Here is a 16,151-nt window from a genome sequence, read left to right as displayed (position 1 = left end):
AGCGTGTAGAAAATAAAACGCCGACGATGTTTCGTGACTATCGCGGCTTAGCGATGCGCAATAGTCGTGTTGAATCTGCCTAGCGCATAGTTGCTTTCAGACGGCTGTTATCGATATGTTTAAGAGATCATCGCTGGTCAACAAATTGCGCGATTTTTAAGTTGCAGGAAGATAAACTGTATCTCGTACTATGTACGATTATTAAAAATAAATATATTTAAAAGGTTGACATTGAAAATAAATAACAACTAAATTTAACAAAATAAATTTTTGAAGAAAGCTCTGATAAAATTCTATTAAACTAAGAAAAGTTGTTTAAATTTAAAAAGCACAATTAAAATATTATATACAATTGATATATTTTATTATTAAATATCTGAGCGGGTAGAATTATTATTTACTTAATGTCAGCCTACGGATATTTAACTACATGGAGTACAATACTACTGTACCGCAAAATATGCTTAAGCTGAAATTAAGAGTCACCCCCTTGTTGCCCACCAATCAGTTAATTATAAGTCAAAAAGGTTTGTAATTGTTAATTGGATTTATTTAATTGTAAAATTTTTGCTAATTATTTTGTTGTTGCCATCACAGTTGGTTATCACAGTTTCGTTGTATTGTTTGTCTTCTCTTGCTGATTGCTGTTGCCGCTGATGTTTACCAGGGGCGCCACAGTTTCTCCTCCTCCATCGGCATTGGTGATGGTGCAGGACTGTCGCAATCACTGTGATAACCAGACGAGGCAGGGCTGAGCGGCGCCGATTTGCAGTGGATGCTCAAGTCAGCGCATGACTCAGCCGGCGACATTGTTTGTGCTTCATGGAACTGTTGCAGGTTTTTGTAGACGCGGCCCAGATGTGTCATCACCGATTTGCCCAGGTCAACGCTCATGCCAGGTGTGGAGGCCATGACACGTGACACTTCATTCACCGCATTCATATAACCATTGCGGAAGCTCTCCAAAGGCATGACTGCTGATTCTTGCTGTTGTTGCTCTGTGTTTTCTTTGTTGATCTTCTGCTGGCGCATAAATACCACAGCTGATTCAAGCATCTCAGCCTTGTCCAGGCGCAATATGCCATCATCACCTCGCAGCTCGGCGACAAGTGTCTTCAAGGTGTCGAGGCACTTGTTGATGCGAGCACGTCGCTGACGTTCCAATAGCGGCTTCTTCACCTTCTGGTAGATTTGTGTCTTGCTGGTGTATTCCATGTTTACGTAGTTTTCAAGTTGTATAGTAGTATATAAAAAATTCTTGTAGGGCTGTACTGCCGTCTAGCCTTGTTGCTGGCTGTATCGTGAATGATGTTGTCTGCTTGGCAGTGCCCTGCTTTTATAGCTGAGCGCAGCTCCAGTCAACGAATCCACCCTCGGCCACGCATGAGTGCAGCCCTTCTCACTCACACGCGCATGCTTCGGGCACTAAAGGGAAGCGTTTCTCTCTCTGGCACGCAAGCGAAGCGAGAGTCAGGCGTCGAATTGAGGAACAGCTGCAATGTGCAGGCTGTGCATGGAGGACAATCGGCAATCCTTGTGGCTCGTGGCGTGGGAACCGACCTGAAAGTAAGTTTCTCACACAATTTTTTCTCGTTTGTTTTCCTTTTGGCCACATGCTTCGCTTTTTTAAAGGATCAGAGCACAGAAATTTTGCAGCTGTCGCTGTTTTGGGCCTCGCTGCTGTTGTTGTTGTTGTTGCTGCTGCTGCTGTAGTTTGATGTTGTTGTTTGCGTATTTGCTGTTGTTGTTGTTGCCTTTTGCTGCTGTAGTTGCTCTTTAGACCGGTGTTATTATCCTTAATGCATACTTCACTGCCTCATCCTGTGCGTGTGCGTGGGCCGTTCCCATACTCATTGTTATCCTGCCGTGCCATCAGCTCGCTTATTGTTTCATCAATGTATGCAGATGATGATGGCATCATATACGCTTCCCAGTTGCCCTCTGCCCTCCCGACAACTGTTTATTGGACACAATTAGTGTGGCACATTGGCTGCATTTGGCTTTGGTCAATGCAATTTGAATGTGAATGAGAGTGCGCAGGCTTGTGCTTGTGCTTGGGTCGCTGGGTCAGGCCTGCGCTAAAAGCGTGTACTAAGCGGGCGGCGCGTGGATCAATTGACGCGAGACATTTGGCTGGCCCACCTAATATATTGGAATGCGACATAGGAGAAGTATCAATAATGATTGATGCTTTGTTCGTTGCTGGCACCTAATTGAAGAATTAATTAATTAATGCTAGTCTATATAATTTATAAGCGACGCCAAATAACGTTTTCAATCAGAATGCGCATGGCTAATTAGAAAATAGATAAATTTGTATTACGTTTGGTTTTAATTATTGAATCTGACACAATAATTAAGTAAGTTTCAGATTACTCTGGGTTATTGGAGCATAAGATTACGCAAGTAAATCAAGTTTGGCGCAAGTTCTAAAGTGTTCCTAATCAGCCAATTAGACGCCACTAATTAGTTAGTTTCGATTATGAAATAATCTAGAAATAATTTAACCCATTGAGATGAGTTAGAACATCTTATTTATAATTTTCTATAAGCTGCATTAATCTTCAAAAAATTGTATATGTATTTATAATTTTTCTAATATTGGCCCTAATAGAAAAATTAAAAAATTAATTTTCATTTTCTTTAAATAAATCAATTTATTTTGTTTTATACCTGCGTAACAAATTATGAAATTAACCACAATAATTTTGACTTACTGATTATTGTCTAATAATTTATTTGTAATGAAACAAATGTAGGAAATGCTCTTAATTAGTGTATTAAATTTTCATCAATTAGCTATAAACTGTGAGGCAATTAAACAGTCATTACATGACATTTCCAATTGGAATTACGACTCTACTACTTAGCAATAGTTGCTGAAATAGATCTTTAATGATAGATCAGCTCAACTCTAATTAGACAATGTCACACCTGTAAAGATAAGTAGCTGTCAAAAAGCAATTTGAAGTGAAAAGATGATTGAGTTGTTTTTGTTGTTTCATATTCTTTTTGTTTATGTTTGTACTTATAAGCTATAAACATGTTTGTATTGGCTAACAGACTTTAAAAAGGAGTTATTAAAAATTTGCCCTATCACAGACTTAACTTATAAACTGCGTAACACTTAATGAGAGTCAATTTGAAGATCATTGTAAAGCATTGTAAAGCTACAGGTTCCATTGCGTGCTTGCCCAGCCCAGTTGTCCATCCAGACAACGATAGCATTTACCAAGGACGCCAAACGCTGCCGGTGTTGCTAATCTGCAACAGCGATTTTGCGGCGTTGGGTGTGGCAGCGCAGTCATTGTCACTAGCATAGCCGCTGGAGACGGGGCTGTAGGTATCGCGACTGCTGCTGCTGTGGGTGCTGCTGGCGATGTTGCTGTTGTAAGTGGCGCCGCAGTTGATGCTGAGTGGCGTATGTAGTGACATAGGCTGCTCCAATGGCTGCTCCAGCTGATTGAGACGCATGCCCAGATGTGTCATTAGAGTAGTGCCAAAGCCAACATCTATCTTTGGGAGTGCTGCCAAAGCTCTGGAGACTTCGTTGGCGGCGCGTATGTAGCCAGCACGGAAACTGTGCTCGGGTGCGGCGGCAGCAGAGTCGGCAGCCTTGGCCTGTTTCAGTTTGCGCAAATGCTGCACTGTTACCTCTAAGATGTCGGCCTTCTCAAACTTGGCATCGCCTGTCTGTGCCACACACTCGGCCATCAGATCCTTGAGATCATCCAGACACTTGTTGATGCGCGCACGACGCTTGCGCTCCAGCAGAGGCTTCATCACCTTGCGGTACTGATAGGTCTTTGAAAGTTCGTATTTGGTTGCCATGTTGCTTGTCTTGTATTTTCTTGTTGATGTTGCTGATGTTGCAGCTCGCACGACGATTGCGTTGAGAATGTTGCTGCTGTCTCCAGTTACTGCTGCTTTTATAGCTGCACGTGCCCGACGTTGACGTCTCGTGCTCAGCACGCACGGCGATTGCTGCGGAGAGGCAGCAAGGGAGAGAGAGCGCGCACACACACAGACACCACCTGCCAGGCAAATTACTCAGTCACTGGGTAGTCTCTCGGCTGTACTTCGGCTTGGACTGTTCGGCTGCGATCCTCGTTTGTCAGTTTGCTGGTGGTTGGTTTTTCTCTTGTTGGCTCGACAAACAAGTTATGCCTTGGCAGGGGATGAAGCTGATGGTGCGTTTATGTGTTGGTGGTGTTGGTGTTGTTGCTGCACTGGTGGTGGTTGCACATGTTCGGGCTGTTGGTTTTTGTTGTTGTTGCTTTGAGCTCTTTTCTGTTTTCTTTCGCATTGACGTTCGAATCGTGGGAAACACTTTGCCCTCAAGTTTCCCACAAGATTTTTCTCGCTCGTTGGTGTTATAAGTTATAATCGGAGAGAGAGAAACCAAGATCGAGTAACCGAGTCGAGCCCTTATGCACATTGCACAGTGGGCACAACACATGCGGAAATTTTGTGCTCGATTCTATTGAATGTGCCTGGATTTTCCACTAGGTGTGTTGTACTTGATGTAAAAATTCTAAGCCTACAATTTAGTTCTGGTATATATGTAGCTAAAAATCTGTTGTGGATTTTACGTGGCATGTCTTGTACTTGATATGGTTAGTTTTTAGAAATTATCGGGCCTGTGCGTGAGAAATATTTTGTATAGTAAGGTGTTGCTACAAGGTCGTTGTTTTTAGATTTTAAACAAACTGTGCGTAGGGATTTTCTAAAGAAGTAGGTGTGAGCCTAAGGTGATTCTCTGCAGGTTGCATTGGCGATCGTGGGAAAGAAAATAATCTAAAGCTTTAGTTAAATTAAATAATTTTCGTTTTATTATTATATTATTATATTTGTTAAATAACTAATTTTATGGCTTATTTATTTTTAAAACTTTGAAATAAATGTAAATAATAAATATTTAAAGGAAATACATATAAAAAATATATAATCTTTTTAAGCAATAAATACGTTCGTTTGCACCACTGTAAATCTGACCGAGTTCGAGACTGAATTAAGGCGAGTGTTGAGGACAGTACTACCGAAAAAAAACTACCACCTGCCCTTTATTTTTTTTATTTATATATTTTTTTCTTCTTGTCAGACGTGGCCCATAGGTTCCCTCTTTCTCTCTCTCTCTCTCTCTCTCTCTCTCTCTCTCGCTCTGTGCAGTTGTTGTTGCTGTTGTCAATTATGAATGCTGAATTGTAGCTTCTGTTGAACACTTGGGCCACGCTAAGTGGCATGCCTGGGCACGTCGTGGGACCGACATCGGGACTCGGGATCGGGTATCGAGTTAAGGTACAGGGGACGGGCATGCAAACTAAATGACTGTACGGCAAATTGACACACACTAAAGATTAAATGTATCGCATTCGTTAACTATATAAACAATATACGTGGCCAGTTTGGTCACGGGCAGGAAGTGCGAGCAGGCCAACCTAAGTGCAAGAGAGCGCAAGCGTACCGGGGGGAACTGAGAATGCAGGCATGATGAGCATGCCGTGCCGAGAGTGTGCTGAACGGCAAGCCGTTACAATTTTTTCGAGTGTGAGAACATTTTTTCAACTGCACATGGCAAGATGTGACGACGATCTGGACGAACTCAACAGCAGGGGCCTATTTAATGCGCACAGACCGGGGGTTGGGGGTTGGTTAGCTTATTGTCAATGCAATGCTCTTGTCATCGTTGTTGTTGTTGCTGCTGCCGGCCTAGCTGCTGCTGTTGTTGTTGTGGCTGCGGCTGTGTAATTGAATATGTGCGTATTAAACGCGCGACAGACACACGCAAAATTTAAGATCGCTAGATGAGGTGGGAAAAGGGGGTGGCTGACACATGCGCACAATCTAGAGTAAGCAAGCTGCGCATGAGCTTATTGAATAAACGTTTGACAGGCTTAATATAGTACAAATAAATAAATATAAAAAACGCCAATTATATTTTATTCCAAGTTTTTATGCGTATGCAAGGCTACTTAGCATTTATTTTGCCAAAGGCTACTTATTATGCGAAACACGCAAAGAACTTTTTCAGCTTGTGCGTTTAATTACAGGCTGCTCAATAAAAAATAATGACAATTTAATTGAATAGGCCCTGATAGGCGTTGGTAACTCAATAGCACGCCCCCAGTAATGTCAACTGAATTAAGTTGTCATGTCAAACTGTCACTTAAGCAGATTAAAACTGTAAGTTGTAAGCTGCAGCAGCTTCCGTCAAATATATATGACTGTCACATATAATATTTATGATAAGGCAGTAAAAAGAACATTTGTTTATATATTGAAGGCGGTTTTATTGGCTTAAAAACTAACAACATTTGGCTTAAGCTTTCGATTCTATTTTGGCTCTAAGTATATCACAAAGTATTTAAACTTGGCTTTAAGTATTATTGAATATGCAGTCAAAGGCTTGCCACAGGTTGTTGCTGAAGTTTGTCATTGATTGCTCATTTGTGGCATGCAACTAGTTTCACATGTTGTCGCTGTGACAACAGATCTGTGACTTCATTCATTGAAGAAGCGTATTTCATTCATTCAGTTGGACACTTCTAACTACCGGTTTCAACTGGTGTTGCCGGTGTTGATGTTGCTGCTGCTGCTGCTGCTACTGTGCATGCCAATAAAAACTGCCGTCTGCGGTTTCCAGGCAAAACATCAATTGATGTGTGCTCATCTCCTGCTGCATGCGCTCGTTAGCCTGATTTTGCGCAATCTCCTCGAGACTATCGTAGCGCATGCAATCGCTGTGGTTATTATTGTTGTTGCCGACGCTGCTGCTGCTGTTGCACTTGACACGTCGTTGCAACATTTTGGCAATTAGATTCTTCACTTTAGACATTTTGATTTTGGTTTATTTAGTGTGGTTTATTTGGTGTGTTGTTAGCGCTTCGCGTTGCAAATTTCAACTGTGTTGCTGGCGTGACAAGTGCCGCGCTTTTATAGCCGCCAGATTGCCGCCCAAAATCCACCACCACTCCAACCACCCAACTGCAGCATCAGCTAGCGACAAGTGCCACAACATGCTCAACACATGTGCCCAGCACGCGGCAGTCTGATGTTGCAAGTTTAGCAACAGTAACAGCAGCCACCCAATGCCCAACGCTTGCCTGCCACGCTTTCAGCGCAGGCCTCATCGAGTACGAGAGCAACAGCAGCAGCAGCAGCAACGAGGCAAAAAGCAAGCTCAACACGTGCAGGATAATCTTGTCAGTTGTACGCACCCCTCATTGTTGAGGCTTCCTTGTTGTTGCTGCTTTTTTATACTCGTTTTCTTATTCAATATAACGAACGCACAAAATAAATATTGAGAGCGTCGAGCAGTTGTGGTTCCCATGGATAAGGTTCGATGGCCCGGCCCTCAGTTTGTGCTGGCTTAGGGGAAAAATATCCCACGGTTCGAGTGGCAGCTGCTTGCAATTTAGGCCACAGCCTGTTTAATGTTGTTGTTGTTATTGCCGTTGCTGCTGCAACTCCTGTGTTGCTCTTGCTCTTGCTGCTCTTGGTGGTGGTTGCTGACACATATTGCACTTGCTGCTTGAGCGAAAGTAACAGCCACTAAGCCCATGCATTTAGCGTTGCTTAATTGCCACGCGTTCAATTATCAAATGCACGAACACACTCCCAAAAATTGCGCACACGCCGCCCACTGTGCACCTGATTGATATTTAGACTTTGGGTTGGCCACTTGTGGCGAGCAGCAACAGCAACAGCAGCAGCAGCAGTTGCAGCCGCGTGGCCGACGCACTTGTCTCTTGCTTGCGGCGGGGCTAACGTTGGGCGGTCGCGTGGCAGTCATGAATTTGATTTCGATATTGCTGCCACAGGTTGAGGCTTGTGGCGTTTGTTTGATCGCTACTTAATTGAATATGCGAGCGAATTTTGTGGATTATAATTGAAGTGCTTTTCAAGTCAACTTTAAATAAAGCTGGCACGCGTTTGAGTTGGCGCGTCAAGGGGATTGCCCTTAGCAAATTGATAAGTGAAAGTGAGCGTACAATACTGTAAGTACAAACATTTTTTCTATGGTTGACAACTAACTTGATGTTTGTCTAACTTTTTAGCGCCTATGTTGGGAAAGTTATGTTAAGCTATATCCCATAATTTGAAGCATAGTTAATTGAACAATGCCAAGCACTTAACGTGCAGCTAATTAGATCACAAAGCTATTTTTTGTAGCTACTTAGCCTGGCTATATATTCACAATTAGTAAATTAGTAAGTAATCCGGCAAAGCAAACATATGTTTGTGGCTTAACAACATGTTAGAATTCTTTGATTTTTTAAAGCCAATTAATAGGCAAACATAGCTCAAGCAGCTGTTATTTATTCTACTGCCAAGCCACATTAAATGAAATCCTCTCAAAAAAAAACTTCATTGATCTTTTCCGACAGCAACACTTGCAGAGGAATCAAAATCAAATTTAATTCCAATCACGTCAATGTTAGAATTAACTTTTCACCTTCGGCTCTGGCTCTGACCAATCAATGGCGTTTGCGGTGGCTGCCAGTTGGCGTCTGTAGAGACAGCGATGCTGGTGTCTGGTGGCTCATAAAGTCTTTTGCGGTTCAATTAGCGCATGTCGTAAAGTACAAATAACTATTGCGTACAAGAGACGGCCGCCGAGGCACAGTCAGGCAGGCATTATCATTAAGCTGAAGCCAAGTAGCCGACATTGCGACGACGATTTAAATTAAACAATCGTCAACAACAAGACTGAAAAACTAAACTAAAGCAGTCAGTAATCAGTCAAACAGACAGCCAGCCCGTCAGTCAGTCAGTCAGTCAGTCAGTCAAGCAGTTAGTCAGTCAGTCAGGCACTTAGTTAGAGTCATTCAGTAAAGTCGTTAGGCCAGCCACACGACGTTGATAATGCGCGTCGCGCCGGCGCAATAAATGTATGCCGTCGACTGTCGAGGCCCTCATGTTATTGTTGTTGTTGTTATTGCTGTTGCTGTTGTTGCTGCCTGTGTTTGTAATCGTAACCATATAAGCGACTTAAATGGCAGGTGTGCACATCGCGTGGGAAACACACGACGCTCAACTCGAGCAGTTTTCTCACGATATGAAAATCGAGCAAGTGACAGACGAGTGCCGACGAAGACGGCTGACGAGAGACAAGGAGATGCGGGTGCTGCAATGGAGCCTACCTACCCTTAAATACTATAATTCGTTTAAAAAAAGGATTTCGAAATGAGGAAATAAATTATGCCTATAAAAATAAATATATGTACGTTAGAATTAAGGCTTTTGATATACAAATATTACTTCCACATCAACTTCGGTCGAGTAAGCCACAAACCATAGCGTAAATTTACAACTCCACAGCTCTACAACGGCAATCAATTTTGATTTGGCTTACAAGACAAATCACAAGGGTGCTGGGCTTACAGTCAATTGTCTGTCTGGCCTATTCACTAGTAGTGAACATGGCCAAGCAGAATTTTACGGTTTAATTGCGCACACAATGCGTCAGACACGCAACTAGACAATCGTCTTAGAGCCATTTGTGTTGGCTGCGTCTCGGTTTTCTAGGGACCAGCCAACGATTTCCTTTCCCACGCATTGAGCGAGCACAAGAGCGTAAGAGACTGAGAGATTTCTAGATTTCTTGTTGCCTACCTGCAGCAGGTCCTGGTTGCAGGACCCGCTGTCGAACAGCAACTGCATTGCGTCGCCTATAAAAGAGCGCGTTGCAGTTGAGACGAGCATCAAACACACAGCATCCTGCAAGCCGTGCACATCTCTCAAACACACTAAGTCAACTTGATCTCACTAAAAATGGCACCACAAACAGCAACCACTTACGTATCCAAGACACAACATTACCTGAAGGTGAAGAAGCCGCTGCTAGAGCGTCAGCGTCGGGCACGCATGAACAGTTGCCTCGACACATTGAAGACACTTGTTGCCGAGTTCCAGGGCGATGATGCCATACTGCGCCTGGACAAGGCTGAAATGCTCGAGGCTGCACTTGTCTTCATGCGCAAGCAGCTCATCAAGCAACAGGCGCCCGTCTCACCTGTGCCCATGGACAGCTTCAAGAATGGCTACATGAATGCCGTTAGCGAAATCTCTCGTGTGATGGCCTGCACTCCCGCAATGAGCGTTGATGTTGGCAAAACCGTGATGACTCATTTGGGCATGGAGTTCCAGCGCATGTTGCAGTCAGATCAGCAACCGCAATTGGAAACCTCAGCAATCAGTCGTCCAGTTAGCCCAGCTTCATCGGGCTATCACAGCGATGCAGAGGAGTCTGAGTCAGCAGCCAGTCCACAGCCAACTAGCTCTGCCATGTGGCGTCCCTGGTAAAGCAGGCAGCAGCAATAGCAGCAACTTGGTTTGCTACAACAGCAACAACATCTACTACTACTACTTAAACAACGAATCATGTCTTCCAATTGAATCGCTGTAAAACTGTGATACGACGAGCTTTATCTAGATTATAAGAGAAAAAACAGCTTTATTAATTTTAAGTAATAGCACAATTATACTAACTTTAAACTATAAGAAACTGATTACAAGCTTTAATAGTAATAAAAACTAAAACTTAAAAAAAACCATTTCTGTGTTTTCCAATTGACTTGATTTTGACAATAAGATTTCAGCAAATATTTTTCTTTCATAAAAGTATTGCTGATTTTTAACTGGTTTGGTCAACATTTTTATGAAAAATAAATTACAAGTTTTTAAAAAATTATAACATAAACGTACTTCTAACTATAAACAGCTTTAATTTAAATAATCGCATTCAGTTTAAGCTGATATTTAGAATAAAATATATATGAATGTAAAGTATTACAAAAATAACTTATAAGCCTACGATATTCAGACTAAGCCTTTACAAAATATAGTACCATTAAATCAAAGCTAAAGCCTTTTTCTAATAAGTCTCTCACCCTAAGCCTGAAAATGTTGTAATTAGTATTGGCTAGATTTATAGTCTCAGAGGCGCTATTATATAATCGAATTAAAAGTACTGGGAAATTACAAAAACTGATCAAGCGTTTAATTTTGTTTTTCCCAACAAGTTGTTTATGTTTCGAACGCCCCCCCATAGGAATGGAGCAAGTTCAGTCAGACGTGTCAACGCAACCAAACACCCCAGCTGTGATCTGTGAAGAAATGTGTTTGTGTTGTGTTTAAGCGAACTTGAATTCCCTATGGGTTGCAAGTAGGAGGTCCTGCCTTGCAGGCTGGTCGTAACCTTAGCTGCTTTGAGCATTGACGCCCCTGAGTGGTAAACAAAAACGAGTCTGTGAGCTGTCCACGACCGGCTTGAGCACCGATCAGGGCTCATCAATATGCACGTGTTGCGCTGTTGGCAAATGAATCTGCATACGAAGCGGACCCCTCGTTGCGGCACTTGTGGCATGTATCTTCTCTCTCTCTGTGTGTGTGGTTGCGTTTTTAGGGAGGGCGGCGACACTGAGTTTAACTGTAATTACAACCCCTTTTGTGCCTTGCACGTGCGTTGACTGAAATGGACGAACGGCCAAGGCGACTTAACTGGCAATTTGGTTATCGATCCTGTGCTATCCTAAACTAACAATGTCTGGCTTCTAGGAACCGCTCTCCCGCATCTGTGTATCGCACATACTAATTTGTAAACTAAAAAGATAATTCAACATGTCGCGTCTGTCTCGTGTCAAGTGCACATGTAATATGATGACAAAAAAGGACCCCACATGTGTCTGCCAGCAGCAATATTTTTATTTTTATATTGCTATGTTACCAAAACCGCCGCCTTCGTCGCGTGGGTCGTTACTCAAATGTATTTACAAGATATTCGTAGTTGTAAATATAATCTGTTGTTATTTTAACTGCAATGCATATGAGTTTATCTACTGAGACCCAAGCTAGACTAGTTGAAGTGCTTGGCATTGCGCTTGGATTACATTCCGTTGAACTTTTCGCACGCCTCGTTTGATGTGCACGTATGTACGTAAGTAAAGACGGAAATACCGTAACATCACATTAACACCGCCAATGGTCAGTTTTGTGGAAAATCCAAGGTCCTGTAACTGGACCTGGCGAACCGCCAGCCAGCAATCGACGGGCATTTCCACGCCGCACTCACTGCTGCGCCACATGTGTGAAAATTCGCTGCTCACAAGTTGAGCACGTAGCGCGGGAAGCTCTATTGGCTCGCTGCAGTCGGTAGACGTGTCAGTTGGTCGCTCTGGGATTTTGGCTATGGCTACGTAGCACAGCAAAAACATCCCGCTGCGATCGAAACGAGGTCGTCACGTGTTCAAACAAGACGAAACACGTTCATGTGTGTACGCGCACACTTGGGCCAGGAGTCTAAACACTTGCAGACAATGGCAAACGGTGAGGGGTCAGGTTGTTGCTGTTGATATATTTACTTTGTTTTATTTAACTATTTTTTTTTGTATGCTACAGGTTTTTGTTTCGAGCTAATCTACAATTTGTGTACCCTAAATGATCGACAAACGATAAGAAATCAGTGCACGTGTTCATCGAGCGAGACTGTCCGAAGATTTCTTTGGAAACCAAAGGCACCACGGTAGCCCACAACTGCCACAGTGGTAGCTATCTTTTTATCTAACTGGGCCTCTGTGTCTATAGGACCCCCAACGGGGCTTTTCGAACATTTTTTTCGGGTTTGTTATTTTATTTCTATTTTTTGTTGGTTTCCTATAGAAATTTTGGTTGCTATTCTATTTAGTGTTTTGGGCATGCACGTGGGCCATGAAATGAAATTTTAGGGGGAATGAGTCAACCAAAATAGAGCCAAGGACGAAACACAATTAGAACGCACAATCGTGCATAATATTGATATTGTCGAATGCGCAAACCAAAACAATCAAGGCTTAGATTTCTAATTCCATGAAATGCGTTTAAACACGTTTCACCCAAAAATATACAGAGAAATGGCCAAATCTTTACAGTAGTTGCTTTATATAAAATTAAATTCTTGGAAGCATATCGTGATCTATTCTTATTTTGTTTATTTAAAAACAATATTGTATAAGTTATCAGTAGCTAAACTGGGATAAAGGCAAAACAAGCTAAAGTTGCTGACGGTTCAATTATTGCAATAAATGACTTTATTTGTATCTGCTGTGCTTTTATAGGTTTATTAAAGTTTGTGGTTTAATAGTTTTTTTTGATTATTATAGCGGCAAATATATACTTATAAATATTGAAATGTGTTTTATTCTTTTTTATTTATGTAATAAATTGAAATGTTTAACATTATACATATATTCTTCTATGATTTAAAAATAAAAACGATTAGCAGAACTCTTAACGTGCTTTGTATGATTGTGAAATAGACTAGTTCAGAAATTGAATAATTATTTTGAAAAGTTGAAAATTCTTTAAATTAATTTAATAATATTTATTAGCTTGTATCTATTTTTAACAGTATAAATTAAACTTTTATATAAAACAAATAAACACGTATACTTAATATCAACTACAATTATACTCTGATCAATACATACACACTTTTGCTTCAATTATACTCTGATCAATACATGCACACTTTAGCTTCATATCAATAAACAATTACACTGATATGTATCCCCCACACCAAATCTGTCACCTCGAGACTATTTATTACTTTACTATGCCAACAAATCAAAAGATAATGGCGCTACTTTTTTAGAGGAATCTAAATAGTTTAACTTAGCTCGAAAATTAAACACAATCAGCTCAACCAACCCACAATAAGAAGAATACTAAAACTGAACTCTATAATCAGGCCAAGCATCTAGGGCAGCATCAATAGGCCAATACAATTTTGTAACGAACTGTTAACGCCAGCCTACAACTTCTCACCAGGATCGAGGCTGCTTGGGTCTTAATTTGTCTTCTTTGCTTTGTAACTAGCACAAAAAACAAATACAATAAAAAATAAAACAAACTACGGCTCCAAAAGAAAACGTTTCAAATATTTATAGCCAAGTCAAAGGTAATCCATTAAGTACACAGGATCAACCCAAAAATTGTTCCCATGGCCTCAGCGCCTCACGAGCCATCACGTGTCCAACTTGCGACCAAGTAAAAGGACAACAACGCTGGCGTACCGCTGTGCGTGCTCCTCCAGGAAGCACACAAAGTGCCCCTAATAAGGCACAGACAAGGGGGAACGAGAACACAAATCGACTCGCCTGCTAATTGTGTGCCCATCGAAAAAAAATTAAAAGCAACTCCTTTGCCTTTAATATGCCTGACACGTTTTCAGTTTCAGTTTTTATTTCTTTCGTTTTTTTTCTTCTCCTGGCTGATCCTCCTTTTTTCTCGCTCGTTTGGGCAACGCCTCGAGACACATACAAAAAATTATATTTTTTTTTATAAATTTCAAATTACAGCGCATTAATGATCTCAGTTTGTATGTGTGTTTGCCTATTCAACTGGTTGATCTGGGCCTCTGTTGTCAGGCCATTAATTGTTTAGATCGTTTGAGCGTTGAAAATTGAAAATATTCTCCCACGTTTTCGGGGGCAGAGATGCACACGTGTTCAAAACCCGAAAAGGGATTTCTATGCCCAAACCAGAACGAGATAAGTGCATAAAGAGCTGCCAGCAACAACAACGATAACGTATAAAAACCAAAAGTGATCAGCAAAAAGATTCGTTTTATTTTATTTTTTTTCTCATTTTGTAGTTGTTGTTAATTTCAATAGGCTCGAAAAAGGATCCTTCGAAAAACTGTGGGAACTGGTAGAAAGTCTCGCTTCTCACGATCCTGGCGCAGGATAAAATTGCTATGCACACAAAGCAGGTGCGAGCAGTGCGGCATGACATGCCTTCACACTCCAACGCATGCAGGTTAATTGACGTGCAGGTCCGTCCCAGCAGTCCGCTTAAAAACACACCTGCCGTTTTTTTCTGTATGTGTGTGTATATGTGTGCGCCTGTGCGTAGCTGTGTGCAGGATTTTCTCGTTTACTTGCCTTTTGTCTGTGCACGTATCCTTGTACTTTCCCACACTCGCACTGGTGTATCTTTCTGCCTGCCTGCCTGCGTCGCTGCTTCGCTGCTCGACCTGCTGTCGGCTTGGGTTTCACTTGGGTCCTGTGCGGGTATATAAGGCAGACGTTTCAGAGGATCAGGCATCATTCGAGCACTGCGCTTCATACAGTTAACAACTGAACAACACAACTCAAGACACAAATTTCCAAAATGTGCCAGAACAAGAACATCGTCAACAACATGACAACCATCAAAGCCAACAAGAAATCCAGCTACAGCGTCAAGAAGCTGCTGATGAAACTCTTCAAGCAGCAACAACAACAGCAAGTTGAGATCGAGCAGAACATGCAGAACACATACAAGAGCAACTCATTGGAGTCTCTGGAGTCGCTTGAGAACAGCCGCAACGCTGATCTTGAATCAATTGCCAACAAATCATGCGCCGCCTCGCTGGAGTCCTACGAGAACGAAGCCAACGAGCGTCTCTCCGCCTCCTGCGACATGGAGGACTATGAGTTCGAGCAATTGCCCTCAGTGCCCGTTCACTTTGTGCGCACCGCCCATGGCACCTTCTTCTGGACCGCCGCCTCCGATCTGCCCGCCGACAACGATCTGGTTGAGCCACTGTACTGCAGCACTGCCAACGAAATTGCCGTCGCTCAGTATCAGGATCGTTGGGTGCAAGCCTAAGTCGACTTCGCATCACCTTCAACGCCTTCAACCCACGCAACAATGTCTTCCAATTGGAACCAGCGGTTCCAGCTTCTTGCTTTAAGGCGTCTTCAGTTGATTTTCCATTACAAATTAACTGCAAGTCGCGCACAAAACTCAACCGAGCTTTAGAAAATTGTGATAAATTTTTACTTAAAACAAAATATTTACAAAAAATATATATACAATTCAAAAGAAAAACAAATCAATGCGTACTCATTCCATTAGCATTTTTTAGAGCATAGCATCCAAATCCTTCTTTTGTTTAAATAGCGTGACTCATTGGCTGAGCACAGATTAACGAGCGAGCTACCTGAGGCTGCCCTTTACCTGCGATCGCAGGTAAATACTTAATATACCATAACAACAGTTTTTTAGGGGTTGCTTTGCCAGTGGTCCAACCAGTTTTCGTGCGCTTGGATATCGGATACTAATCAGAAGACAAACAACAAATCGTTGATTGAGCAGCAGCCAATTAGACGGCGTTGTTATTTAATTAA

At 42.0% G+C, this 16,151-nt stretch overlaps 5 protein-coding genes across 5 annotated transcripts; 2 read left to right on the top strand and 3 right to left on the bottom strand.

The window, feature by feature from the left end:
- Window positions 1-595: 595 nt before the first annotated feature.
- Window positions 596-1,288, bottom strand: LOC108602657 (enhancer of split m8 protein). Its single transcript, XM_017990803.1, has one exon. The coding sequence runs from the start codon at window positions 1,213-1,215 to the stop codon at window positions 661-663; it is 555 nt and encodes a 184-aa protein (XP_017846292.1). The 5' UTR covers window positions 1,216-1,288; the 3' UTR covers window positions 596-660.
- Window positions 1,289-3,081: 1,793 nt separating this feature from the next.
- Window positions 3,082-3,831, bottom strand: LOC108602565 (enhancer of split m7 protein). Its single transcript, XM_017990698.1, has one exon. The coding sequence runs from the start codon at window positions 3,829-3,831 to the stop codon at window positions 3,229-3,231; it is 603 nt and encodes a 200-aa protein (XP_017846187.1). The 3' UTR covers window positions 3,082-3,228.
- A 2,746-nt stretch (window positions 3,832-6,577) lies between these two features.
- Window positions 6,578-6,835, bottom strand: LOC108602735 (enhancer of split m6 protein). Its single transcript, XM_017990887.1, has one exon. The coding sequence runs from the start codon at window positions 6,833-6,835 to the stop codon at window positions 6,602-6,604; it is 234 nt and encodes a 77-aa protein (XP_017846376.1). The 3' UTR covers window positions 6,578-6,601.
- Window positions 6,836-9,774: 2,939 nt separating this feature from the next.
- Window positions 9,775-10,305, top strand: LOC108602734 (enhancer of split m5 protein). The gene has a single exon (XM_017990886.1). It carries the CDS (start codon window positions 9,775-9,777, stop codon window positions 10,303-10,305), a length of 531 nt encoding a protein of 176 aa, XP_017846375.1.
- A 4,302-nt stretch (window positions 10,306-14,607) lies between these two features.
- LOC108602397 (enhancer of split m4 protein) lies at window positions 14,608-15,820 on the top strand. Its single transcript, XM_017990508.2, has one exon. The coding sequence runs from the start codon at window positions 15,151-15,153 to the stop codon at window positions 15,628-15,630; it is 480 nt and encodes a 159-aa protein (XP_017845997.1). The 5' UTR covers window positions 14,608-15,150; the 3' UTR covers window positions 15,631-15,820.
- Window positions 15,821-16,151: the final 331 nt, after the last annotated feature.

The sequence above is a fragment of the Drosophila busckii genome, chromosome 3R, assembly GCF_011750605.1.
Source record: "Drosophila busckii strain San Diego stock center, stock number 13000-0081.31 chromosome 3R, ASM1175060v1, whole genome shotgun sequence".
NCBI classification, from domain to species: Eukaryota; Metazoa; Arthropoda; class Insecta; order Diptera; family Drosophilidae; genus Drosophila; species Drosophila busckii.
Note: the sequence above shows the minus strand (reverse complement) of the source record. Positions and strands in the feature narration are given on the sequence as shown.

Coding starts and splice junctions, on each gene's coding strand:
- LOC108602397 (XM_017990508.2), top strand. CDS start 15,151: ATGTGCCAGAACAAGAACATCGTCAACAACATGACAACCATCAAAGCC.
- LOC108602735 (XM_017990887.1), bottom strand. CDS start 6,835: ATGTCTAAAGTGAAGAATCTAATTGCCAAAATGTTGCAACGACGTGTC.
- LOC108602734 (XM_017990886.1), top strand. CDS start 9,775: ATGGCACCACAAACAGCAACCACTTACGTATCCAAGACACAACATTAC.
- LOC108602657 (XM_017990803.1), bottom strand. CDS start 1,215: ATGGAATACACCAGCAAGACACAAATCTACCAGAAGGTGAAGAAGCCG.
- LOC108602565 (XM_017990698.1), bottom strand. CDS start 3,831: ATGGCAACCAAATACGAACTTTCAAAGACCTATCAGTACCGCAAGGTG.